The sequence below is a fragment of the Gadus chalcogrammus genome, chromosome 3 (genome assembly GCF_026213295.1).
Source record: "Gadus chalcogrammus isolate NIFS_2021 chromosome 3, NIFS_Gcha_1.0, whole genome shotgun sequence".
Lineage (NCBI taxonomy): Eukaryota > Metazoa > Chordata > Actinopteri > Gadiformes > Gadidae > Gadus > Gadus chalcogrammus.
The window spans coordinates 642,008-668,438 of record NC_079414.1 but is presented as its reverse complement, the minus strand read 5'-3'; the positions used below and the strand labels follow the sequence as shown (position 1 = coordinate 668,438).

At 44.6% G+C, this 26,431-nt stretch overlaps 1 protein-coding gene across 1 annotated transcript in view; it reads right to left on the bottom strand.

Moving 5' to 3' along the window:
- LOC130377454 (probable helicase with zinc finger domain) overlaps window positions 1-26,431 on the bottom strand; it is a 97,516-nt gene that overhangs the window by 52,973 nt on the left and 18,112 nt on the right. Inside the window, exons 6-9 of the mRNA XM_056584612.1 lie at window positions 20,365-20,543; window positions 17,267-17,385; window positions 16,843-16,988; window positions 9,968-10,115 (exon numbers count right to left, since the gene is read on the bottom strand). Of these exons, the coding sequence (XP_056440587.1) occupies window positions 9,968-10,115; window positions 16,843-16,988; window positions 17,267-17,385; window positions 20,365-20,543 (592 nt within the window). The remainder of the gene's footprint in view (window positions 1-9,967; window positions 10,116-16,842; window positions 16,989-17,266; window positions 17,386-20,364; window positions 20,544-26,431) is intronic.

The window sequence follows — 26,431 nt, the reverse complement described above, 5'->3', positions numbered from 1 at the left end:
TGAGCGTCTTGGGAATACCCGGTCAATATAATGGATATTATATGGACACATAAGACAATCAATATTCAGTATTTGTTATGGATTTATTGTACAAATTCCCTGAAAAGATGCACGTTCCAGGATTAATTGGAAAGCTCCCGTAAGGGCTGAGATGGCAGAGAACAGCTGATTTGGAACGGAGCAACAGCTGTTCGCTTTCACGGGGAAAAACTAAGGAACTTCAACCTACTTAGGCCTACTAATTAACGTTCAAAAGCTATTAAATCTTCAACAAAATATGCAGATACTGTCAAAATCGGTTCCAGGGAGTATATAGGGATTATTAATGTTGTTTTTTTCTGGAACGAGTATTCGAATATTCGCTCGGAAAAACCAACGAGTATTCGAAGCCTGAAAAATGGCATTCGGGCCAGCCCTACTAGCGAGATGTATGGATGATCGAGAGGATTGGAAGTAGGGCTGCAACTAACGATTATTTTAATAATCGATTCATAGGTTGATTATTTTTTCGATTAATCGGATTAGAAAAAGAAACATTTGTAATTGCCGCATCTTTATTCAACATTACTTCAATTCACAGTTCAGACTGAAGTGTAAAAACACCAGGTTATTGCTCCAACGTCCAGCAACTATTAAAAGTAATATTAAATGACCAAAAAATAAGAAAACATAACGGGGATAACATAAAAAAAAACATACAATGTTTGATATACATTTATATATATACAGTGTACAAGGGATGTCCATGGTTCAACCGATAAGATCTTTATCCTGCAAACACTAACGGTTAAAAATAAATTAAATCATCTTAATTTCTCTCAGATGACAGGAGATTGTTAATTTTTATTGATATTGATACAATTTTCGAGACTCCTTGAAATATAACTTGTATTATTGCTTTAATTGCTGATAGGATGATCATAGTTCAGGATAGGACGTTAAACAGGTCATAATTCCATCTTTACTATCTATTTTATATTGCTGGGAAAACTGGTTTTCGCCAAAATCTCAAATTTATTTTTTCGTTTGTGTTGCATTTGAACACATCAATCATAATACTGAGCTGATCTGAACACATCATGTTTGACACTGTTTGCAACTTTTTTTTAAGCTAACTAGCTCTATGTCCTGCCGATTTTAACATGGATTTAAAAACTGGATTACTATTTTTAACTGACGGGACTTTCTACACCGTCCGGTTGTTTGATTGCCGACGCTGCTTTGAACTCCGAGCCCGTCTGTACACCGTCTGCAGCAGCCGCAGCTGACAGTTTTCGGTTGGACTAGAGGGATACTGAGTTGAAGGAGTTATTTTAACCGGCGGACAGTGAAGGTACAACACTTTTATATAGGCCTACAGTCCAGTGTTAAGATATGACCAAAATACAAGCTGTGGTCGCTCACACTAAGGCCCTTTCCCATTTCTTTGCTACATAGAAAATCTCAACCCTAGCCCTCGCTGTTGCGCGTTCACGCGCCGTGGAGTCACGTCCCAATACTGTTTAAATGTAGCTTAAGGGGTAGGGCTAACATCCCCTCAAAATTGAGATTTTCGATGGGCACCCTCAAAGCGCTTCAGTTCTGACTTGCTCCCACAATACCTTGCGAGAAAACGGAAAATCAAGAAATATCCTAGACAAGATGGAGGACGAAAAGATGCGACAGGATTGGAAAAACACAAATGTAAGTATTTTCTCTGTAATTAACTAGTAATTATTTTATTAATTATACTCTGCAGCCCGGCCGCGGGCTTCGAAGCCCGGCCAAGGACTCTCGGAAGTCTGTGGCCGATTTTCGCGGAAGATCGCGAAAGTCCCCGGCCGACTTGCGCAGGCCGCCCGACCCCGGTTCTCGGCCGGGATGCATGCCCGATCACGGGCTCTGCAGCCCGGCCATCGACCGGGCAGCAGACCAGGCTGCAGACGGGGCTGCAGACCGGGCTCATACGACCGGGCTGGATATCATGTCGTATGATATCCAGATCTTCCATGTTCTAGTGACTCCAGGTTAAAAATAAGCTTTACTATACTAATATATTATATTATATTATATTATATTAGATTAGGCTTTATTGATCCTTTTGGGATGACTCCCTCAAGGAAATTGATTGTCCAGTAGCTTACAGAAAGAAACGCAACACAATATTAAATTATATACAATATAAGATAAACAATACACTCTAAGATAACTATAAAAAGTAAAATAAAAAGTAAACAGTAAACAATAATTATAATATAAGATAAGATAAACAATAAACTCATAACTAACTATAAAAAGTAAACAAAAAACAGTAAACAGTAAACAATAAACTCTTAGCTAATATAGAAAGTAATATTAGTAATATTATTAGTTATTAATTATTAATAATCTATAAGTATATATACCTACTCATATATATATTATATTAGTAATATTCTATAAGTATTATTATACTAAGATATTATATTATATTAGTAATATTACATGGTTAATCAATGTATTTTTTGGCAGCACTATATTGTGTACATAGCTATTATATATTGTACATAACATATGGCCATATCAACCAGTTCTGGCATATAATTCCTAATTCCTTCTTATTAGGGGTCCAAGCCAACAGGTTGGATCCCTATTGTTTTTGTAAGGATTTTTATACTACCTCCCCGTGAAAGTGGAACCACAGCCCAAACCGTAAATGGTGCACACGCGCCAATTGCATGACTAGATCCAGAATCGGCACCGCTACTCAGATAACAAAATCCAGACACGCCGGTCCCTAGGTGGCGCTATACCAAGGAATACGCGTTTGGGGCTATAACTCCCAAACCGAACCTCCCACAGTCCAAAACGTTATACCAACAGATGCACTGGAGTCTGCTGCATCTTTTGGCCTAGGCCACGCCCATTTGCGTCAATAAATATTTTTCGCTAAATCGCGAAAACCGCAAAACATTTTTTTCCCTACTCCTCCCACATTTCTTGACCAATCGACCCCAAACTTTGCACACGACATCTTCAGACACACACGCAAAGGAATCGTCGGACAGTTTTTTGATCCGACCTTCGACGACGAAACGGTAGCATTTTGAATATTGGTTTATGAGCTAAATTAGACGTGGAAAATCAAAAATCCAAAGAAATCCAAAATTAGACATCGGAACGAGTCCAAAGCACCCCACCAGGCACCTCTTCCACCACCCCAGACACCCCTTCCAAGAGGAGAGTGCCAGGGGGCAGGCGAGGCATGAGGAGAGCGAGGCAAAGTTGGCGAAATGGTGGAGAAGATGTGATTCTCCACCATTCTCTCAAAAGCTGAGAGTGTGTGTGTGTGTGTGTGTGTGTGTGTGTGTGTGTGTGTGTGTGTGTGTGTGTGTGTGTGTATGTGTGTGTGTGTGTGTGTGTGTGTGTGTGTGTGTGTGTGTGTGTGTGTGTGTGTGTGTGTGTGTATTTTTATGTGTGTGTTTGTGTGTATTTTTAGATGTGTGGTTCAGTGTTTCTTATTCAAATAAAGGGTTTCTTCTAAAGTGTTCTTGTTCTTAACCGATTATTATCTAAGGGGGCACTCACACTAGGCCTTCTGGCCGTGGCTGTTTTAGCACCTATCCGTGCTCAAATCTGCCAGTGTGAGTGTGGCCAGTCTGGCAGGCCGGGCCAATTACAAAATATAAATACCATTTCAGGTTAAACATCTTTACAATGGGTCTTGCTCGTTGCCCGAGACAATGGCAGCCAGTCTGTCTCTTGTAACATTACCAGGGGTCTGGTTATCTGCTAGGGGCACGGGGAGGCCATGATGACGTCACAGGGTAGGGTTGTCCCATTTGGTAGGGGATCGGTTAGGGTAGCAATGAGGGGTAGCAATGAGCATGAGCAATGAGGGTTAGGGTTGAGATGTAGGGTTGAGACAGTGAGCAAAGAAACGGGATTGGGCCTAAAGCTCGCTGTGGGCATGCATGAACCATGAACCAACCTGTCGGCGGCTGGCTGTTAACAGTGCCGCGCCTACGAGTGACGTATTAATCGCACGACTCAACGAATCGATGACCTAATTCTTTGCTAACGCTTTGAGTAATCGATTTTTATCGATTTTATCGATTCGTTGTTGCAGCCCTAATTGGAAGCACAGCTGGAGATCTCGTCTGAGGACGACCTAGAGAGAGAGACAAACCCCAGGGCAGGCCTCAACGGCACCAGCCTCCAACATTCAACAACCACACCTCATACTCAACGCCACAAAACCCCAGGCCCAACAACCACAAATCATACTCAACGCCACCATAGGAACCGTTTGCAACCTATCAATACTAGGGATGTAACGATATGCGTATCGAAACCGAAATTGAAAACTCAAAGCCACGAACCTGTCTCGCAGTGTGAGAAGGCAGAAGCGTGATACGCCCTTTCTAATTCTCCGGTCAAATTGTCAGATTGAAATTTGCTAATAATTTGTCAAAATAATAGTCTGCTGACACTGCCCCCACTTATCGATGCCGTAAGTCTGCGACGAGATGTTTGATCCCCGTCTCTATTGTTTTGTGTGATTTGACCGGCAGTTGGTCTGCTTATAGGAATGAAGCGGCCACCGATTATTGACAGGATGGGTGCTTTATTCTACCGGACTCGTTCGTTTCTTCACTAGACGCACACGCTACCGCTCGCTCCCCTCGCTCGTCCACTCACTCGCTGACGTCACTCACACACACACATACGCACACTGCCATTTTCGCACACACACATACGCTACTCGTAACCAGTGTTGGGCAAGTTACTTTTAAAATGTAATATATTTCATATTACTAGTTACTTGCATTTGAAAGTAATACGTTTCTTTACAATATTACCTTCTGTGTAGAGTAATAAGTAATAAGTTACTTATTACTTTCACCAAAATCAACATTCAGGACCAAGGCGGATGGGGGGGGCAACATAAAGTCTAATGAGGTCTATATTGCATCTGCATGTAGTGTGTACCATGAATAGCTGAATTACAATAATGTTATGATATAGAATAATTAAACAACCAAAACCTTTACACGACAAGACACAAACTCTTTTTCTATGCCTCATTTATTAGCTCCTGAGTTACAAAGTGCAGCCACACAAACATTTAACAAAAAAGTTGGATTCCCATGAAATCAAACATGTTAATAGTTTATACTATTTCAATTATAAAATAAAAGTGCACTTCAAGAATGACGTCTAACAGCCACCAGACAGGGCATGTTTTGTAAGTATTTAGAACCTGAGCATATATCCTGCCCTGAAATAGCAGTAATATCAGTAATAAAAAAGAGCATGAGAACAGCATAAATAATGAAACACATTCAACATTTCAGTCCCACAGAGACTTTACAAGGAACTTATGCTTAGAGCCTATTAATGTTTTGGTTAGGACCAAACAACAAGTCTTAATAGACAAAATATACAGCCAAACAAGGGCTGGAGTTTGTGTGGCTCGGATTGTAACCAAGCCCCCAGGAACACTGCATACTTCTGCAATCCACCAGTGCTCAGCGGCCAAGCCTGGTATTGCAGCTGTTTAAGCGGGCTGTGGACGGGTCCCTCAAATCATGGGACCCAGAAGTAGATATCTCCGTTCACTCCAATACAAGTGGGGAACAGGAATGTGTCTCCGCAAAAAATGTCTGGATATCAATCAAAGGCTCATAATTACCTTAAATGCCATGTCCTCAAAACGCCACCTCAAGCGTTTTATTAGCCGTTATCTCGCTGGGGAAGAGGGGTGTGCAGCTGAAAGGAGTCGTAGTGAAACAAATGGCATCCGAGAGGGCCTAGTTCAGTGCTCCGTTAACGTGTCCGATTTTTGGACTGGTTCATCTGCTGCTCAATAACTCTCACGGTCCTCTGCTTGCGATCATTGTGATTCATCATGTATTGATCCATTTATTCAAAAGATCCAAAGACAAAGAACAGGTGCATTACGGTATCATTTTATATTGTTGTTGGACCGGAGTGGGGGGATGGGCACGCATGCGTTCTATATTTCTACATCCGGTATGTCACGGACTAGGCAACGTGTCTTGGCCCCATAACGCGGAAGCAAATCGCTCCTGTATGTTACCCTGCGCCACTGAGCAGTTTGTATATGAATGAATGGGCGGCCACTTTCCAGTCCGTGGTCCATCCTTTATTATGTCCATGACTGTAACGCGTTACCGGACTCAGTAACTGTAATAATTTTACCGAAAAATAGTTAGTAATGCGTTATATTACTCCGTTACTGCCTAAATGTAATATATTACGGTAACGCGTTACTTTTGCAACGCGTTACGCCCAACACTGCTCGTAACACTATGCCTCGTTATTGCAACGTTCATGTTTTTTTCCATCTATTTGAAAGTTAGGCTATTAAACATGTTGCATTCTATACGGCCTGATTATGTCATAATTTAAGCTACATAGCCTAATAAGAAGCGCTAATAGGATATTTGACTAAACCACCAAACTAGTTGAGGGTTTTTGCCTACCTGCAATCATCCTCCAACTGCAATCTTTGGTTATTTATTTATTAATTTAGCTATACTTCAATAGTATTCTTTCTGTTCATATCTGTTCAGTGTTCCGAAATAATTTGTTATTAAATGTTACATTGATGTTCAAATGAATGAATAATGGAGATGATAGAGGAGATGTGACCCGGCCCGTAGGAAGCCCGGGGGCCCCGTCTGGAGCCAGGCCCAGATGGAGGGCTCGATGGCGAGCGCCTGGTGGCCGGGTTTGCCAAAAAACCCGGTCGGGCACAGCCCGAACAATCTACGTGGCACCCCCCCTCTCTTCAGCCCATTGGCCCACCACCTGTAGGAAGACCCGTTGGGGTCGTGTGCGCAGCCACATGGGTGGCAGTGAAGGTCCGGGGTCTCGACGGACCAGACCCGGGCGGCAGAAGCTGGCTCTAGGGACGTGGAACGTCACCTCGCTGTGGGGAAAGGAACCAGAGCTTTTGAGGGAGGTTGAGCGCTATCAGTTAGATCTGGTGGGGCTTACCTCCACGCACAGTCTCAGCTCTGGACTCTATTCTTCTCCAGAATAACCGAGGGCGTGAGGCGCCGGGTAGGTGTGGGGATACTCATAAATCCCCGGCTGAGCGCCGCGGTGTTGGCGCGTGGCGAGTGTCGCCTCCCTGCGCCTAAGGGTTGTAGGGGGGAAGACTCTGACTGTTTGTGCGTATGCACCAAACAGCAGTTCAGAGTACTCTGCCTTCTTGGAGACCCTGAATGGAGTCCTGTATGGGGCTCCAGTAGAGGACTCCGTAGTTCTGCTGGGAGACTTAAACGCTCACGTGGGCAACGACTGGGACACCTGGAGAGGCGTGGTGGGGAGGAACGGCCTCCCTGATCTAAACCTGAGCGGTCGTTTGTTATTGGACTTCCGTGCTAGTCATGGATTATCCATAACGAACACCATGTTCGAACATAAGGGTGCTCATAAGTGTACCTGGTACCAGAGTACCCTAGGCCGAAGATCGATGATCGATTTCGTGGTCGTGTCATCTGAACTGAGGCCGCATGTATTGGACACTCGGGTTAAGAGAGGGACGGAATGGTCAACCAACATTGCGTGGGAGTCGGGTAAAGTGCCAAAGGAGAGGCAAACCGGGGTGGTGGTTCCCCTGTTCAAAAAGGGGGACCAGAGAGTGTGTGCCAATTACCGGGGTATCACACTTCTCAGCCTCCCTGGTAAAGTCTACTCCAAGGTGCTGGAAAGGAGGGTTCGGCCGATCGTCGAACCTCAGATTGAAGAGGAACAATGCCGTTTTCGCCCCGGACGTGGAACTACGGACCAGTTCTTCACTCTCGCAAGGATCCTGGAGGGGACCTGGGAGTATGCCCATCCGGTCTACATGTGTTTTGTGGAACTGGAGAAGGCGTATGACCGGGTCCCCCGGGAGAAACTATGGGAGGTGCTGCGGGAGTATGGGGGTCCCTCCTCAGGGCCATCCAATCTCTGTACTCCCAAAGCGAGAGCTGTATTCGCGTCCTCGGCAGCCAGTCAGTTTTGTTCTCAGTGGGTGTTGGTCTCCGCCAGGGCTGCGCCTTGTCACCAATCTTGTTTGTGATATACATGGACAGGATATCGAGGCGTAGTAGTGGTGGGGAGGGGTTGCAGTTCGGTGTTCTGAGGATCTCGTCACTGCTTTTTGCAGATGATGTGGTCCTCATTGAATCATCGGCCTGTGACCTTCAGCACTCACTGGATCGGCTGGCGGCCGAGTGTGAAGCGGCTGGGATGAGGATCAGCACCGCTAAATCTGAGGCCATGACTCTTAGCAGGAAACCGGTGGATTGCTTACTCCGGGTAGGAAATTAGTCCTTAGCCCAAGTGAAGGAGTTCCTCAGGGTACTCCTTGTGAGGGTACGATGGAGCGTGAGATTGGCCGGAGAATCGGAGCAGCGGGGGCGGTATTGCGTTCGCTTTACCGCACCGTTGTTACGAAAAGAGAGCTGAGCCGCAAGGCAAAGCTCTCGATCTACCAGTCGATCTTCGTTCCTATCCTCACCTATGGTCATGAGGGTTGGGTGATGACCGAAAGGACGAGTTCGCGGGTACAAGCGGCCGAGATGAGTTTTCTCAGAAGGGTGGCTGGCGTCTCCCTTAGGGATAGGGTGAGATGCTCAGCCATCCGTGAGGAACTCGGATTAGAGCTCCTGCTCCTTTACTTAGAAAGGAGTTAGCTGAGCTGTTTCGGGCATCTGGTAAGGATGCCCACTGGGCGCCTCCCTTGGGAGGTGTTTCAGGTACGTCCAGTGGGGAGGAGACCTTGGGGAAGACCCAAGACTAGGTGGAGAGATTATATCTCAACACTGGCCTGGGAACGCCTCGGGATCCCCCCGTCAGAGCTGGTCAATGTGGCCCGGGAAAGGGAAGTCTGGGGCCCCCTGCTTGAGCTGCTCCCCCCGCAACCCGACCCCGGATAAGCGGATGAAGATGAGATGAGTTGATGTTATATTAAGTTAATTGTTATTTAAGCGTTGTTTAAATAAAATGCTTTTTAAATTTAAAAAAATCGTGGGATGCATCATTGGGTCAATAATCGTGATGCTAACCGAATCGTGAGTTAGTGTATCGTTACAGCCCTAATCAATACACTTTACTCCATGATCTTTACCAACCCATCACTGGGTTGGTAGGAGTGGGTGAGCTCATTCATAATGATTCATAGCAACTCTCATCACTTCAGATCCTCTTGAAAAGTCATGGCTGAAGCTCCATCCAACACATGCAGAGATAAAAGGCTCTATTTGAAACACAGGACCTATATAACTACAATACGTTTTGTGGATTTTTTGTTCTTAATTTTATGATTTCATGTTATTTTACGCTCAGACACTTTTGACAAAAGAGCGGCACTCTAAAGCTGACAGCTAGATTACACACTCCCCCCTCCTCTTGCATTCCACACTGCCAGCACCTCCTGACAGCTGGTCCACCATGAGGCACGTGGGCTGTTTCACCTGGCGGGCTGACAGTGGGAGTGACCAATAAGAGCCCGGTTGGGAGGGCGACCGCTCACTGCCAGGAGGCCATCTCTTTGGTGGTGAATGTGTTCTGTTATGGGACTAGCCCAACGCATCTTCTGAACGTGAAATGAAATAAAGCTCCAGCAGAAGCATAACTATCTGAGCATATCTAGGTAAAACCCACAGCCAGTTGCAGACGCATGGGAACAGTGTTTTACAGATCCATTAGAACCCGGCTTCGCTTGCGTTGGGCTCTACACAAATACCGTCTACTCATTGGTCTCTCGAAGTCTCCTCATGGCTCTTTATTTATCAAATAAACTACAACACCTATTCATAAGAATACAGTGATCAGACACCGCTCCATGGCCTGTGGCGAGGGAAGCATTGTGCTACATTGTGCACCACATCAGAAGACTTCGTGGCACGGCCTGTTGGATCAGACACCAGCTGACCAGGGCCTCCACAGGTGTGGTGCAGGTGTGTGTGCTGCAGATGTGTGTGTTTACCTCGGCGTTGTTGTAGTATGCGGTGCTGTTCTTCTCCTGGACGTCCTCTCCACGGGCAGTGAAGAAGGTTAGAGGGTAGAAGTCTTTATGGGACGGCTGCTTTCCGCTGGCCATCAGCTTCCCGTCGTAGAACAACTCTGATGTGTAACTAAGAGAATAGTGAAAGGAGAAAGAGAAGAGTGACGAAGAAAAGAAAGAGAAGAAGAACCAAGAAAGAGAAGAGCAAGAGAAGAGGAACCAAGAAAGAGGAGAAAGAGAAGGGTAACGAAGAAAGAGAAAGAGAAGAGTAACGAAGAAAGAAGAGAATGAGAAGGGTGACGAAAAAAGAGAATGAAAAGTAACGAAGAAAGAAGAGAGAAGAGTGACGAAGAAAGAGAAAAGGAAGAGAGAAAAGTGATGAAGAGAAAGAAGAGGAAGAGAGAAGATTAATGGAGAGAAAGATGAGGAAGAGAAAGAGGAGATAAAGAGGAAAGGAGATAAAGAGAAGAGATAGGATAGGAAAGGAGAGGTGATGGCAAGGGGAGTAAAGGATTCAGATGGGGGGAGGGTGAAAAGATGGAGTTAATTAAGGATTCCTCCTCTTTGATGTGTATATCAATGTTCCATCTCTGCAAGGCATAATGTTTTGTCCATGAAAAGGCTTCCTGACGTTACCCATGTCTTAAGTATAGTCTGTGACAGAAGGTTGAGTTTAATAATAATAATAATAATAAATTTTATTTATAATGCACTTTATATTCAAGAATCTCAAAGTGCTTCAGAGAAAAAAATACCAAAAAACTATTAAAAAGGGGGAACCTCAAAGAAAGTTTAGCTAAATGCTCTTTTAAAGAGATGGGTTTTGAGGTTCCGTTTAAAAAGAGCTGTAGTCTGTGGAGCCCTCAGGTGGTCAGGGAGGGCGTTCCATAGTCTAGGGGCAGCAGCAGAAAAGGCCCGATCACCCATGGTGCACAGCTTCGTATGTCGGGTTTGGAGGGTGTGAGTGGATCCTGAACGGAGTGTACGTGAGTTTGTCGGGGGGGTGAGGAGTTCCTGAAGGTAGAGGGAGGCAAGTCCGTGAAGGCACTGGTGGGTGAGGAGGGAGACCTTGTACTCAATTCTGAGTGAGACAGGGAGCCAGTGCAGTGATTTCAGGATGGGGGTGATGTGGTCATGCTTGCGCACCCTCATCAGGACCCTGGCAGCACTGTTTTGAATGTATTGGAGCCTCTGGATGCTCTTGCCAGGGATCCCAATGAGGAGTGCATTGCAGTAGTCCAACCTGGAGGAGACAAAGGCATGGACGAGCTTCTCTGCATCAGCCAGGGTGAGTGATTGGCGGAGTTTGGCGATGTTCCTGAGGTGGTATAAAGCTGTCTTACAGAGGTGTTTGATGTGGGTGTCAAAATTAAGTTGTGGGTCCATTTTAACACCGAGGTTGGTGACGGATGTGGAAACACAGTTTAAAACACAGGCACCCTGAACTTTAAATTCAGTTATTGTAGAGACTAATTAATTTATGAACATATAATCGGGGATGCAAACCCATGTATGATAAAAAAAAGAGCTACCCGAAGTCTGAAAAAAATATGGCATAATATCCTATTAACATGAGAAGGCCTGTTCTATATGCTTCAATTGATAAGACGTTTTAAGACCATGAGCGTGAGAGCAGTAAGGCCTTTAATTGGTCAGCCTGAAGGCTAATTTTTACTACTCGTAAAGTGCTGTACGTAGACACGGAGAGCCTTCTCCGTCGTAGGCCTATATATTTTGTATTCGAAATGCAACAGTGTTTTCGTGGGGACTACGCTCAGAGCAGCTGGAACTGAACAACAGCAAGAGGAAGGAGCAAAAACGGGCTATGAAACAAAATTCATTTTTTTTTCTTCTTTTTTTTATTACTAACACCCATGTTTGATTGTGTTGTGAAGGTTATTGAACTGTGTGCAGGACTGAACCGCGCTGTATGACCACTGTTACACTGAACAGTGATAATACAGCGCGGTTCGATCCTGAACACGCCCGGACTCACGTTACATCAGCTATCGTTATGATCTCTTTAGTAACGCTGATAAACATAACCCAAGTTCGCGGGTTAACAGTTCAATAACCAACACAATTATGGCCGATAGCAAGAAAAAAATATCAAATTTTGTTTTCCTCTGCTGAAAACAAAATTTGCTGTTGTTCAGTTCCAGCTGCTCTGAGCATAGTCTCCACGAAAAGCCCATTGCATTTCAAATACAAAATATAAAGGCCTAATTAGGCAACTGCGCGGTGTCCGCGTTGCCCGGGCCACGGTGCCTGTGGTTCCCGGGCCATTCGTTCGTTCGTTCACGGGGCACGGCGGGAGTGGTCGCGGTGCCCCAGGTCACGGCGGCCGGGAGTGCCCGGTCACGATGAATGAATGTTCAATCCAACCTCTCTCTCTCTCTCGAAGTTTAATTGGGTTTATTACAATGATGGACAGTGCTGTTAGCCAATCAGAGGTGAGCATTTGCATGTCATGAATATTTTCATATTTTTTGCACCAAAACCGACTCAGAGGGCATTCATTGCTATTAGTGACCAACGCAAAATCAATGAAAAACGATGCATTGACATCTTTAAGCAATATAACACGAGTGTGAGTGGGGGTTGTTCGTTTATTTTTAACCAGAGGATTTAGCCAGAGGATCAGGGTAAGGTCAGGGGGGCGTTTGCTCAAAAAAGGTTGCGAACCACTGGTCCAGGGGTTGTTAGTTTATTTTTAACCAGAGGATTTAGACAGAGGATCAGGGTAAGGTCAGGGGGGCGTTTGCTCAAAAAAGGTTGAGAACCACTGGTCCAGGCTATCTTCTCGCCTTTCTCCTTTTGGGCCGATACTTCGCCCATTCCTTGATTCGTCCTGCCGCAGCACTCCAAACAATTAATTTCGTTCCAATGTCATCCAATCCACTCCAATAGTGGTCCTGCATTGAGTTTAAATCCAACTCTAACGAATAAATGGTCCAGTTTTCATAGAATATTTATAAATTCCCAGGGCATGTTAAATGAGTGCTTGCCCCGCCACTCGTAACACAATTGTAAAATGCAGTCGTCAATTAAGGAAATGGGTTATTACATCACAACCAAAATTTGGAATGATTCAAAGGAATCACAGATAAATACTGAAATGCCTACTTTTTTGTTGAACACATAAGGTGTCTGATTTGGGGCATGTCGGAATGGCCGCATGTAACCATAACAACAGTTATTGCTAACGTGTACTGTGGACAGTACGGGACCGGGACGGTGTAAAGGACTTTTTATGGTTCCACATGACATGTTCAATCTCAGGTGACTCCTTCTAACGCCATCAGCCACGCTGCAACGACCAGTTCAACTTTTTCCCCTGCGAGAGTCCATAACAGTCTCGTTGCAAGTCGTTTCGAGGCGAATCTTTGGTCCGAACTGGGCTTAACAATATAATTTCCGGAGTCCCTTTTCCTTGCACCTTGTTTACTTTGCACCTTGTTTACCCTGCACCATAAAATGAAAACACCAAATGAGATTTTAAAAGGTTGGGAAGTTTGCTTACAACACTATTGACGTGGTTAGGGTTGGGCAAGTTACTTTAAAAAATGAGTTAGTTACATCTTCCAAAAAGTAACTAAAGTAGTTACAGTTACAAATTATAAAAGTTGTCACTAGTTACTTCTCCCATAAAGTAACTAAAGTAATTACTCAGTTACAAATTTTAAAAGCAGGCAAAAGTATACTACTCCGACTCTGTAATCCGACTCCGTAATTACGGAGACCCCTCGAGCCGTCGAAGTTCTCCGTTGGGATGTTGTATACTCAATGCAATTCACCGCCTGATCAATCTTATATGATGACTACTAACCATGTAAATAGTCTTGTAAATAAACTTCCAAAGCTTTTCAAATCTTATTTGGTTTTTATTGGTCCTTGATGTGAAAAGTAAACAAGGTATAAAGTAAATAAGGTGCAGTCAATTCGGAAAAAAAATTGATTCCGGAAATGACTTTGTTAGAGGACCAATCACAGCCCTTTCCGTCTCCGTTGTGTCGACGGATAGTTCAAAAATATTGGATAGGCACTAGGGGTGTAACGATTCATGCGATGCATCGATGAATCGATTGTCAGTCCTACCGATTCAACTAATTCGATCTTCTAAAATAAATAAATAGAATGAATCGCTTTGGCTTCACCAATAATCGATATAAATGCTTTAAATCGTATGAATCGATTATGATTAATGTTTTAAGACTTAGTTTACACGTTTATTTTGTGTAGTGCAGCTCGGTAATCCGTAACTCTGTCATCAGCTAGTCAGCTTGCAAGGAAGTCCCACCAGAGTTTTTTTTCTCCCTCACCCTCTACTGGTGCATTTCAAACATGGCAGAGAGCGACAGCGAGATTGTTAATGCACCAGCAAACTTGAAATCCAAAGTGTGGAAGCATTTTGGCTTCGCAAAGAATAATGGTAAAATTGACAAGGGGTGTGTGACGGGGCGCATAGCTTCCGTCAATGTTGCATGTGTGTGTTTGTCTTCTTTGACTATGTATTCCGTTACCTTCATACTGTTTTAAAATCATTTATCAACCATGTCATTTATCATGCGCACTACAGCAGTTTAATACAATCTTGCAAGTACCCTCATTACAACGTTCTGTTTAATACCATTTACCATTAACGTCACCTGTTCTGTTGCAATAACCATTCAAACAAGTATGTTGTTGTCAAATTCCAGGTTTGTTTATTTAGTTTAAAAGTTACATGTTAACACAGCGTAAATGTTCGTCTTCCCAGCGTCTCGTCTAGACTTTGTATTAGGGAATGTGTACCGCGTCAACAGGGTTTAAATTAACGTCATAACTTCCGGGTAAACCGGAAGTGACCCCGAGTTTTTGTAATTATGTTTATTGCAGTTTTTGTATATTTTGGCTATGCCAAAATCTAGCAATAATATAAAGGTCCAGTATGCGTAAGTTCGAATTGAGGTTTTTGTGACTCTCAAGCCCATTCAGTTTGTTTAGTGAAAAGTATTTTTCTTTTTGTTGATTTTCGTTTTATTTTTATTGCCTTATGGGCCTTAAATTGGGAAAATAAAAGGTCCCATCTTTTTCCAAACTTCTCGTCGGCTCCTGAGTGATTTTCCACCTAGTTCAAGACGCTCCAACACATCTACCCATGACAGGGTGTCACATTATTGCATGTTTATTTCACGGATATAGAATTTTGGTTCAAAGTTACTGAATCGAATCGTGGTTTACAGAATCGAATCATTCCAAAAAGAAATTATTGTCCTTGAATCGAATCGCCAACTACTGAATCGTTAATCGAATCGAATCGTCTGAAGCCAAAGATTCACACCCCTAATAGGCACGTAAAGCTGGGTCTCCGAGGATGGGGTCTCTGATGATGCAGAGGGCTCTCCGTCTATACAGCACGTACAGCACTTTACGGAGTTGTATAAACCAGATTTAACTAGTTACTGTGGAAAGTGACTATTGGGTTACTTTCAAATATATTTTTAAATTATCAAATGTGTCAAATTATTTGGACCTCACCCAGAGTTCCCGTTGTCTGGTAATTACCGGAAAAAAATGAGGAGGACCGAAAATTCTAAATGTCTCCGGTCAGAATGACTGATTGGAAATAAGGCCACGTACACACAGAGCCGAAATGGGCGAAAACGATCCAGTTTTGTTTTATGCGGAATATTCAAGGCGCTGGTTCTCCACAGAAAAAAGTGGAGCGCATCAACCCTGCGCGCATACAGCATGCGCACTGTATACAAACATTCAGTCACGAGGAGATTCAACCTTTTAAATTGAGCAGAAATACTTTTGGGTGTGTTCATTTGAATTGTGTTTAAATATGCTAAAGTCGTCATTTGTTTAGCCAATTCATGTAAAACAATGAGGGTTTTGATTGTAGCGTAGCCTGTGTGATAAAATAAATAAGTTGTTACATTTCGTGCACTCGCTCAACTTGATCGCTATAGACTACCGTAGGTTTATGAACTAAACGGCGGCAAGCTAGCGAAAGCCGGCGGCAAGCTTTGCGGAGTACCGGTATTTAACAACCATGGCGAATCAAAATATGATCACACACTTCTTCTTTATATAGCCTGCCTATCAATTCTTTTATGTGCAATAAACACGGACAATATCCGACCGATTTTTTTCCAATTTGACACGTAGAATTGAAATCTTCCCGGTCACATGACCGGCACCAATTTCTTCTAGCGGAAACACTGACCCCACCTCTACACCTCTTTAACGGAACTCAAAATACATGTTAATGTTCATGCAATGTTAAATATGTTTTGAATTACTTGACACCGACGTGGAGAGGCACTTTGTCCAGGGCATAATGCACATTTCACGATTAAACTTGTTCCTTTAATTTCTTTGAGGGAAAAGTAATCAAATCCATTTCCATATAAAGAAGGCTGTTTTTGTATTATTTGGGCTAGCTATTCCTGTTCCTCGTTGACTCACTTGTGTCGTTGTGTCTCTGACTATGCTTGCTTTCGAGTTTGTCTAAACAACACCCGCCCAACTCTACCTCTGATTGGCTTACTGTGACATGTTACTCTGCCTCAGCCAATAGTTATCATTAATAAGACTGTCTCGTGCCCACTAACCAAGGAAGAACAGTAAAGAGAGAGAGAGGGAGATCTAGTTGGTCTGATTTAAAAACTGCTTCAATTATAGTAACTCGCAGAATTTGTGGGAAGTAACGGCGAACTACGTTATAATGATGGAAGAGTGATCAATTAGATTACTCGCACAGCAATCGACCAAACAGTGCGCTGTTTATGTGCAATCGCTATGCGTTTGTCAAACTCCTCTTTTAAAGAATCCTCTTCCCCCGCCTGGGATAGGAGCAGGACACCTACTTGATGATGGCCTCGTGGGAGCGGTAGTTCTCACAGAGCAGGATGCGACAGGGGAATTCCTGCGGGTAGTGCTCGTACAGGCGGTCCAACAGGGACACGTGCAGGTTACGCTCCCGTGCAAACTCACTGTACACAAAGGGACTCAACTGAGCAGGGGAGAGGGAGATATAGACAGAGAAAGAGAGAGAGAGGGACCATGGGCATCAGGGAGAGAGAGAGAGAGAGAGAGAGGGGAAAAGGGAGGAGATGGAGGAAGACAAAACAAGACATAATGAGCTTCCTCATAGCATGTACAGGTATGAAAAAATATTTTTATACCTATAAAGTGGTAAAGAGACAGTAAAGTTAAAATTAGTATATTTTTTTGGGGGTAGAGACCTGCCAAATCTGGGCCGGTCAGAGGTCCTTCAGTCTTGCATCTTACCTGCATGTGGTCTCCTGCCAGCACGATGCGCGTGTTCTTGCTGGCCAGAGCGAAAGGCATAATGGTTTCACACTCCATTGCCTGGGCGGCCTCGTCCAACAGGATATGAGTGAACAGCCCTAGGGAGGACCAGAACCATCTGCATTAGTCCCCTTATGTTACATCATTTAGTCCCTTGCATTAGTCCGGTTACGCCGCATTCACACTAAATCCGTCCGTTGACGGATCTCATTGACTCTGCATGGGGCGCCCCTTGAAATGCATTGTGGGTCCGTTCGTTCTGTCGGCTCCGTTGACTGCTTCAAAAAGATGATAATTTTTCAACTTTTCAGGCAGCGACGGATCAGCCGGCCAATCAGATCTCGTTATGCAAATATATGCAAAAACACTGTCCAATGAAATCGTCTTTGTAATAAAACCCGGCAAAACACATGGTCAAAAATCCCCCCTACCTCAGTCATCCGTCGATGGACGTGTGTAGTGTGAACACGGCGTTATATAACATCAGTCTGTCCCAAGCATTATGGCGTGTTTCATCCGGGCGGTGAGACTAGGCCCAGTAGGATAAGGTCCGGTAGTATAGGTGCAGTTAGGCGCAGCAAAGTTAGGGCTCGCATTTCCACCGCCGACAGTACCCTCATGGTAGGGAACGGTTTAAGCCGGATTGGCAACAGCCGCGGCAGCTACATAAGCATCGTGACCTCATAGCAGCTCGACACAGTGTAGCCTGCTAATAAATCCAATGAAAAAGAACGCAACACAATAAACAAAGAGCCACAATGTAGGATGTTCGAGAAGGACGGCAAACTTTTGCGCGACATTTTTCTAAAATAAACAAAGCTTTCGCAGTGGTCCAGAAATACCTTGCTGCTTTTGTTTGTTATAATCCCCGTCGCACGGAAGTGACAATTCTGTCGACCAATCAACGGACGGCATGTGTAGCTCGAACTTGTTGGCACCCTTTCAGACCACTTGGTACCTGAACGGGAGAGTACTGAGAGATAGGTATCGCTAATCGAGGCTAAGTCCGGACCCCGCATACTTTTGGTGGCGGAAACGCAAAGCGTTCCCCACCTATTCATACCAAACCAAACCGCACCCACCAGTTGAAATTCAGCATTAGTCCCCTTATGTTACATCAGTCTGTCCAATGCATTAGTCCCCTTATGTAACATCAGTCAGTCCCATGCATTAGTCCCCTTATGTAACATCAGTCAGTCCCATGCATTAGCCCCCTTTTGTAACATCAGTCAGTCTCATGAATTTGGGACTGATACTCTGGACCTTCCAAGAAACCAAGTGCCCCTGTAGGTACCATCCCGCACATCACCCGTGTGCGTGTGGCGGTTAGGCAAGCAGGGTATTTCCAGAGCAGACACAGCGGAATCACGGAGCAGCCCTTTTGCTACGTCTCGCGTGCTTCAAGGCAGGAGATCCGTCCTTGGAACCAAGTAGCGGTGCGGCGCCGAGTGCTTCTTTAAGCTGCGGTCTCCTCACACGGGAGGGTCGGGGCTAATGGTATAGAACATGAGCAGCAGCAGATGGTTTCCACTACCCAGGGGGCCGCTCCCGCTGAACAAAATCCAACTCCGTCTTCTGCATGCCTGATGAAGGACTCCCCATGTCTGTGGCCAGCCTCCCGGGGACATGGGAAACGTTTTACTGTGAATGTTTGAGGGTACGACATGGTGTGGCGCGTGCTTTTACATCGCTTCCTTATGTACGCTTGTGGGGCCAAGTAAACGTCAAGAGGATCTAGAAATATCCATGCCGTATAAAGAAAGTTATTTCTTTCGAATCGTAGCTGATGCTACGATTCGTTTTTATTTCCAAATCCTCCAGGATTAGATGAGGGATACAACTACCCATTTTATTTATTTATCAATGATCTATTGATTAGTTGTTTGGTGTATAAAAGGTCAGAATGGTGAATATGGTGAATACAAGTGTTTTCCAGAGCTCAAGGGCCCAAACATAACCCCTTTACTGTCCCAGAAGACAAAGGAAACCTACTCAAATTGATTAATAGAGGATCATTAGATATAATCAACATGTTCAAATAAATGGTTGCAGCTCTAGATAAGATAGCTGAGAACAGAGGATGAAACTGTGAGACTGTTCACCAAGAGCCTTTGACTAAACTGTGATTAGATTGATAAAATAAAAAACAGATGAGTATTTTGTCTGGTTCATGTGGTGTTTTCTGCTGGGCGGGTGCGCTGGAATGGGACTGACTGCTCATGAAGTCTCTGGGCTCAGAGTGAAGCTGGTCCAGTGGTTCTTCTTCATGCACCCATGGGTGCTGCAGATCCCTCATATGCCGTTGCTCATCGATTGTTCCTGCTCCTTGCACGATTGGTCAAAAGCGAGCGACCCAATCCACTGTTTCTCATACATAGACCAAGGTGTGGCCCAGCGCCACAGAAACAACCCCGAGCGCAACAAATTGATTAAATTTATCTTTTTTTTTTATACACGATTTTGAAACATAAATATCGTTCCGTTCATTCATCTCCGCATAGCACTCTTTCTTCCGGTCATTATCGTTCGCACACGCACTCAGAGACAAGCGTGCATACATGCCAATGGTGCGCGGGTATACACTACCACTTATTGGAACAACCCGCATAACACTAATGCAATAATACCACATGCACACGCACTGACAGCTGATTCGCCAGCTCCTCCTCTCAACGCGCCTACAAAGGAAAACCCGAAGCAGGGGGATATTTGGCACAGTGAAGAGGGTCGGCGACATCTGGAGTTTACCAATGTGTGCTGAAACACACCTGCCCAAAATTATTGTTGACTCAGAAAAGATAATGTTAGCCTTATGAACTCAACCTTATTGATATTGAACATCCCGCACCCTAAGCCAGCATAGACAACGTTGGTAACGCAGCAAACGATGCGATTACAATGAACTATGGGACCTCAGAGAAGGGGAAGTGGTAGCCCTACCAAAAACAGTTAATTTTTTTAACCAAACTCAGTGATTTTAATATAATCTATTTTCATTTGAAAAAATTGTCCTAAACCAGCCTGTGTATAGGTACTATCCTCGCCCACACTTGTGTAGCAGTGGAGTGGTGACTCACCGGGCTCCAGGTCCAGCTGGCAGAGGTACTGGGAGGTGCTGAGTGTGACCACCACAACGCGGTGCCGCAGGATGTCGTCCCTCTTGGGCATCTGGAAGGTGTAGTGGGTGTCTGAGATGAGGCAGTATTGCTGCACCACCGGGTGCACTGTCTTCACCCAGCGATTCCGGAAGTAGACCCTGGAGGGGAGTAGATAATTAGATCATTGTTGGCACCGACACACACACACATCTACTTCCCCGAGAGCTGAAGGGCTCGCAGCCATGTAAACTTTAAAGTCACTGAAGCAGTGGGTGTCCCCTGATGCATGGCTCTACAAGCCGTCCGGCTGCATCGCTCTCCCCAGTTCCCCTGAGGACTACAAACTGTAAGCCTCTTGTAGCCCGGGCCTGATCAATAAGGTCGATCTAGTGTCAAACATCAGTACGTGGTAGCAGGCTGACTTTGGGCTGGAGAGGTGTCAGCTGTCAGATGACATGAATTCATGTGGCTGCACGCTGCATGCTTGTTAATGGACTGCATCTTTTCCTCTTATTAGCCATATTTTTTTCTAAGACGGAAACGCTTCAGGCAGAATGTCTGTCACTAGATGCCATAAAAGTCATAATTGAAACCGATGAGCTACATGCTACATGAACTTCAGCCCTTAATGTGAACCATTACAGCCAACCTCTGAGTTTCTAACCCTCCAGTGGCGGCTGGTGTTTTCTAAAGAGAGGGATGAAGGACTGTGCGCTTGGTTGCCATTACACTGTGTCCGTACACTGTGTACCCATGCCCGTGTGGGGGCATGGGTAAAGGGGGGTGTCACAAATATTTGGCCTGTTAAGCCCTTTGAGACTGTAATGGTGATTAAGGGCTATACAAATAAAATTGAATTGAATTGAGTTGTCAGAATTTTCCCCTTCGTCATGCCCCTAAAACTCTTGCATGCCCAGGAAAGCTGTTCTATCTAACAGACACTTCACCACCTCCCTATTGCCATGCACTTTAGCATTAACGATTATTTTAATAATCGATGAATCGGTCGATTATTTTTTCGATTAATCTGATAAAAAAAAGAAACATTTGTAATTGCTGTATCTTTATTCAAAAACTGAACACTACTTCAAATTCACAGTGCAGACTGAAATGTAAAAAGACCAGGTTATTGCGCTAACGTCCCGGAACTATTAAAAGTATTATTAAATGATAAAAAAAAAAAAAAAAACATAACTGGGATAACACAAAAAAAACATACAATGTTTGATATACATTTATATATATATATATACACAGTAATTAAGGGATGTCCATGGTTAACCGGTTAACGATAAGATCTTTAACTGGTAAATACTCATCTTAAGTTCTCTCAGATGACAGGAGATCATTCATTTCTTTGATCATCAGGTCATAATTCCATCTTTACTATCTATTTTATATCGCTGGGAAGTTTTCGCCATAATCTGAAATATATTTTTTTTTGGTGTTGCATTTGAACACATCAATCATATTACTGAGCCGACCTGAACACATCACATTTGACACTGTTTGCTACTTTTTCTAAGCCAACTAGCTCTATATCCTGCCGATTTTAACATGGATTTAAAAACTGGATTACTATTTTTAACTGACGGGAATTTCTATACCGTCTGGTTGTGTGATTACTACCGCTGCTTTGATTGACTGTTGATGCACGCGGTGCCGACTACGAGCACGTCTGCAAACCGTCTGCAGCAGCAGCAGCTGACAGAGTTTTTGGTTGGACTGGACGGATACTGAGTCGAAGGAGATTTTTGAACCCAAAGACAGTGAAGGTACAACACTTTTATATAGGCCTACAGTCCAGTGTTAAGATATGAGCAAAATAGAAGCTGTGGTCGCAATCGCAAACACTAAGGGCCCTATCTTGCATCCGGCGCAAGTGACTTAGTCACTGGCGCATGTGTCGTTGCTAGTTTACAACTGGCGCAAAGCGTTCTTTTCCCACCAGCGCCACTCGCCGGTAAATTAGGGATTGATCATGCGCCGCAAGGGGCGGTTCGGCGGAAGGAGGAGGTGTGTTCTGGCGCAAACGGTATTTTGCCGTCCCGAATACCATTGCGCTACTGACCAGGAAATACCTGGTTTAAAGTCAGTGGCGCGTTGTTCAAACGCTATTTTAAGGGCGCATGCATACATGCGCATGCGATGCATACGGATTGCTTGTGCACCTCGCGCATACACTACACTGCTTCTCTCATCTACCTAGCCGCACATTCTTGGTAAATTATTTGGGAAAGAACAGCTGATGCAGCGGTAATAAGTTGTACTTTTAAATCAATGCATCTGCAAACACCGTACAGCAAACACATATTTTCTTGACACAGACATCGTGTAGGCCTACATGCCCATAACTTTTAGGATTGATGAGTAGGCCTATTTGATCGTGAAAAACATTGTTTTACCGCGAGTGAGTGTTAAAAAGAATGAATGAATGCGGGCGCGCGTGTGTGCTCTGTAAGGCGTCCAGTTTCCAACCTCGAAATTTCACTTCATTTAAATTTAATTTGCATGGTATTTCTTATCCTTACCAGATGCCCGAACCACCTCAGCTGACTCCTTTCTAAGTAAAGGAGCAGCGGCTCTAATCCGAGTTCCTCACGGATGGCTGAGCTTCTCACCCTATCCCTATCTCGTCCTTTCGGTCATCACCCAACCCTCATGACCAGTGGCGGCTGGTGGTTTTTAAAGTGAGGGAGGAAGGACTGCGTGCTTGGTTGCCATTGGCCTGCTTGCACTGTTGGTGTATGGTGGCATAAGAATGTGAGACTCAAGTTGTTTCAAGGTGTTTTGGTGAACTACAAAATAGCAGGGAGGGAGTTATGTGAATACAATTTATACAAAGCCACCAGTGGCATCACTGTAATTTGAGAAGGAAAGGATGCAAAGCATATTAGTCAAATCAGGCCTACTATTGATTTGTAAAAGTAAATAAAAAAATCTGGGCCTATCATTGGGCCTAGATCTCGACGGGTGTCAAGATCACGTTGGTGCACTTGTCGTGGCGTTTGGTTGCCCTATCAAGATTTACCACATCAGTGAAACCATGAACAGCCCACGTTGGAGATTTGCTATTATTCATAAGCAAACAGGGCCAGCAATAAAGTCGATTGCTTGTAATGCTACCAGTAAGCCATGCGTACCTAGCAAACCATGTAGCACTCACAACACTGACGTTGCCATTACTTCTGGTGACCTTGATTTTGGGAAGTGGTCTACCTCTTTCTTTGGTCGCTAACTTAGCACTGTAACTCAATGAATGGAATGCTTTTTTTAATAAGACGTTAACAATGTCCTCCGTTTCCATTGTGCATTTAGGATCTCGCTATCGCAGATTTCACTTGCTCTGCGTCTCTAACTGAGCACCGCGGCAATGCAGACCGGGTTTGTTATCGACAGCGTTGCCAGATTGGGCAGATTTCCCGCCGAATGATAATTTTTCCAGCCTAACATGGTTAAAAGTAGCCCAATTGGGTGGGAAATCTGACCAATCTGGCAACACTGCTCAACATCCAGGGATCCTGCTTATTGGTTCATAGCGCAGACGGATAGATTTTTGCGCGAATCAGACCCCTTAAGGTCCCACCCACTCAGAGGAGGACTTTCCTCCTCTCTCCCATTGAAACCCATGTTATCCACCGGCCGCCAGTACTTTCGGGGAAATGAATGGGAGTGGACGGTGGATGACGGAGGATGTCAATAGGCGATAGGGGGTGCTAATGTCCCTTTACCCAGGGAAACGAACATTATATATTCAAAGGCAATAAAGTAGTCATATTTAAGGGCATTAATTCATTACAATAGTCTGGGCATCTATATTTTTTATTCTCAACAATGTTAGGGAGGATCTTCCTCCCTCTCCTCAATGGAGAAGCCTCCACTGCTCATGACCATAGGTGAGGATAGGAACGAAGATCGACCGGTAGATCGAGAGCTTTGCCTTGCGGCTCAGCTCTCTTTTCGTAACAACGTTAAAGCGAACGCAATACCGCCCCCGCTGCTCCGATTCTCCGGCCAATCTCACGCTCCATAGTTCCCTCACTCGCGAACAAGACCCCGAGGTACTTGAACTCCTTCACTTGGGCAAACTAAACACGTAACGCATAATACAATCAATGGCAATGTCTATTACCGCGGGGACACATGCATATTAGGATAGCATACAATACTGATAAGAAACAATGTTTATAATGTATTGCGTATATCATTAAATAGAACCACAGTTACTGCATATCATATGTTATAGCCTATCATACGTTTTCTTTGCCGAAATTTATTTGAGGACTCAGTATATTCCATGTGTGAATTAGGCCATATTATTTGGCAATAAACTAAGCCATTTGCAGTATGAAATTCTCGGAGACTGCAGACGCGCTGTCAAAATATCAACTCGTCCGATTCAAATGCGCTCATGGCTCTTAAAGGGGATGGGAGCTGGCACTCTCATTGGTTTGTTGCACGTTACGCCCAAACCACACCTACGGGTAATTAGGCTGCTTCAGACCAACCCTTTTGACACTTGCGCCACGGCGCAAGCGTCATTTATCCGCCTGTAAAATAGCGATAGCGCCGTAGAACCGCCCACAAAGCTACTTGCGCTTTGCGCTTCCCACTTGCGTTTCAGACCGTTAAAATAGGGCCCTAAAGCTCGCTGTGGGCGTGCATGAACCATGAACCAACCTGTCGGCGGCTGGCTGTAAACAGTGCCGCGCCTACGAGTGACGTATTAATCGCGCGACTCAACGAATCGATGACCAAATTCAGTGCCAACGCTTTTAGTAATCAATTTTTTATCGATTCGCTGCTGCTGCAGCCCTAATTGTGCTGTAGAATTTGCAGCCTCACACCCTAATCTACAAACCCATCTATAGGCATGGTGCCCATCATGGAAAGTCGGATAGCAGCACAAACATGATCTTGACACTTTGATGGTACCAATACCAATCATACCAATCATGGTATCAATGATACCATGAACAGCCCACGTTGGAGATTTGCCATTATTCATTAGCAAACAGGGCCAGCAATACAGACGATTTTTAGTAATGCTACCAGTGAGCCATGGGCACCTAGCAAACCATGTAGCACTCACGAGTCACGACACTGACTTTGCCATTGCTTTTGGTGATCTCGAAAATGGGAAATGGTATACCTTTTTCTTTGGTCGCTAACTTACCACTGTAACTCAATGGATGGAATGCTTTGGGTAATAAAACTTAAAAAATGTTGTCTGTTTTCATTGTGCACTATATTTGCAAATGTTATGATCTCGCTATTGTTCGGATGATCGAACTTCTAGCTTTGTGTCTATATAATGCTTTCCACCTACAGGTGCGCTTCGGCCCAGCCTGCCTTGGCCCAGTAGTGAAGGTGCGGTTTGGCCCAGCTCACATTTCCACCGCCGACAGTACCCTTATGGTAGGGTGTGGTTTAAGCCGTATGGCGATAGCCTCGGCAGCTACTTAAGCATTGTGACCTCACAGCAGCCGGACACAGTGTAGCCTCCTTATAAATCCAAGGAAGAAGAAGAACGCAACACAATAAACAAAGAGCAACAATGTAGGATGTCCAAGAAGGACGTCAAACTTTTGCACAACATTTTCTTCAATAAACGAGTACCTTGCGGATACTGTTTTTGTTTGTTATTATCCCCCTGTCGCACGGAAGTGACATTCTGTCACAAGCTGTTCATGGACAGCTTGTGTAGCTCGAACTTGTTGGCACCCTTTTAGATGTCTCAGTATCCCAACAGGGGAGTACTGCGAGGTGAGTGCAGCTCATCACTGCTCAGTCCGGACCCCGCCCATTTTTGGCGTTGGAAACACGAACTGTGCCGCACCTTTGCATACCCAACCGACCCACACCCGCCGGTGGAAACGCTCCATGAGACTGAGCGGGTTTGTTCTCGTAGTCTAGACAGTGTTGCCAGATTGGGCAGATTTCCCGCCCAATGATCTTTTCCAGCCTAACGTGATTAAAAGTAGCTCAATTGGGCGGGAAATCTGCCCAATCTGGCAACACTGAACCTAGACTTGAGGGGATAACC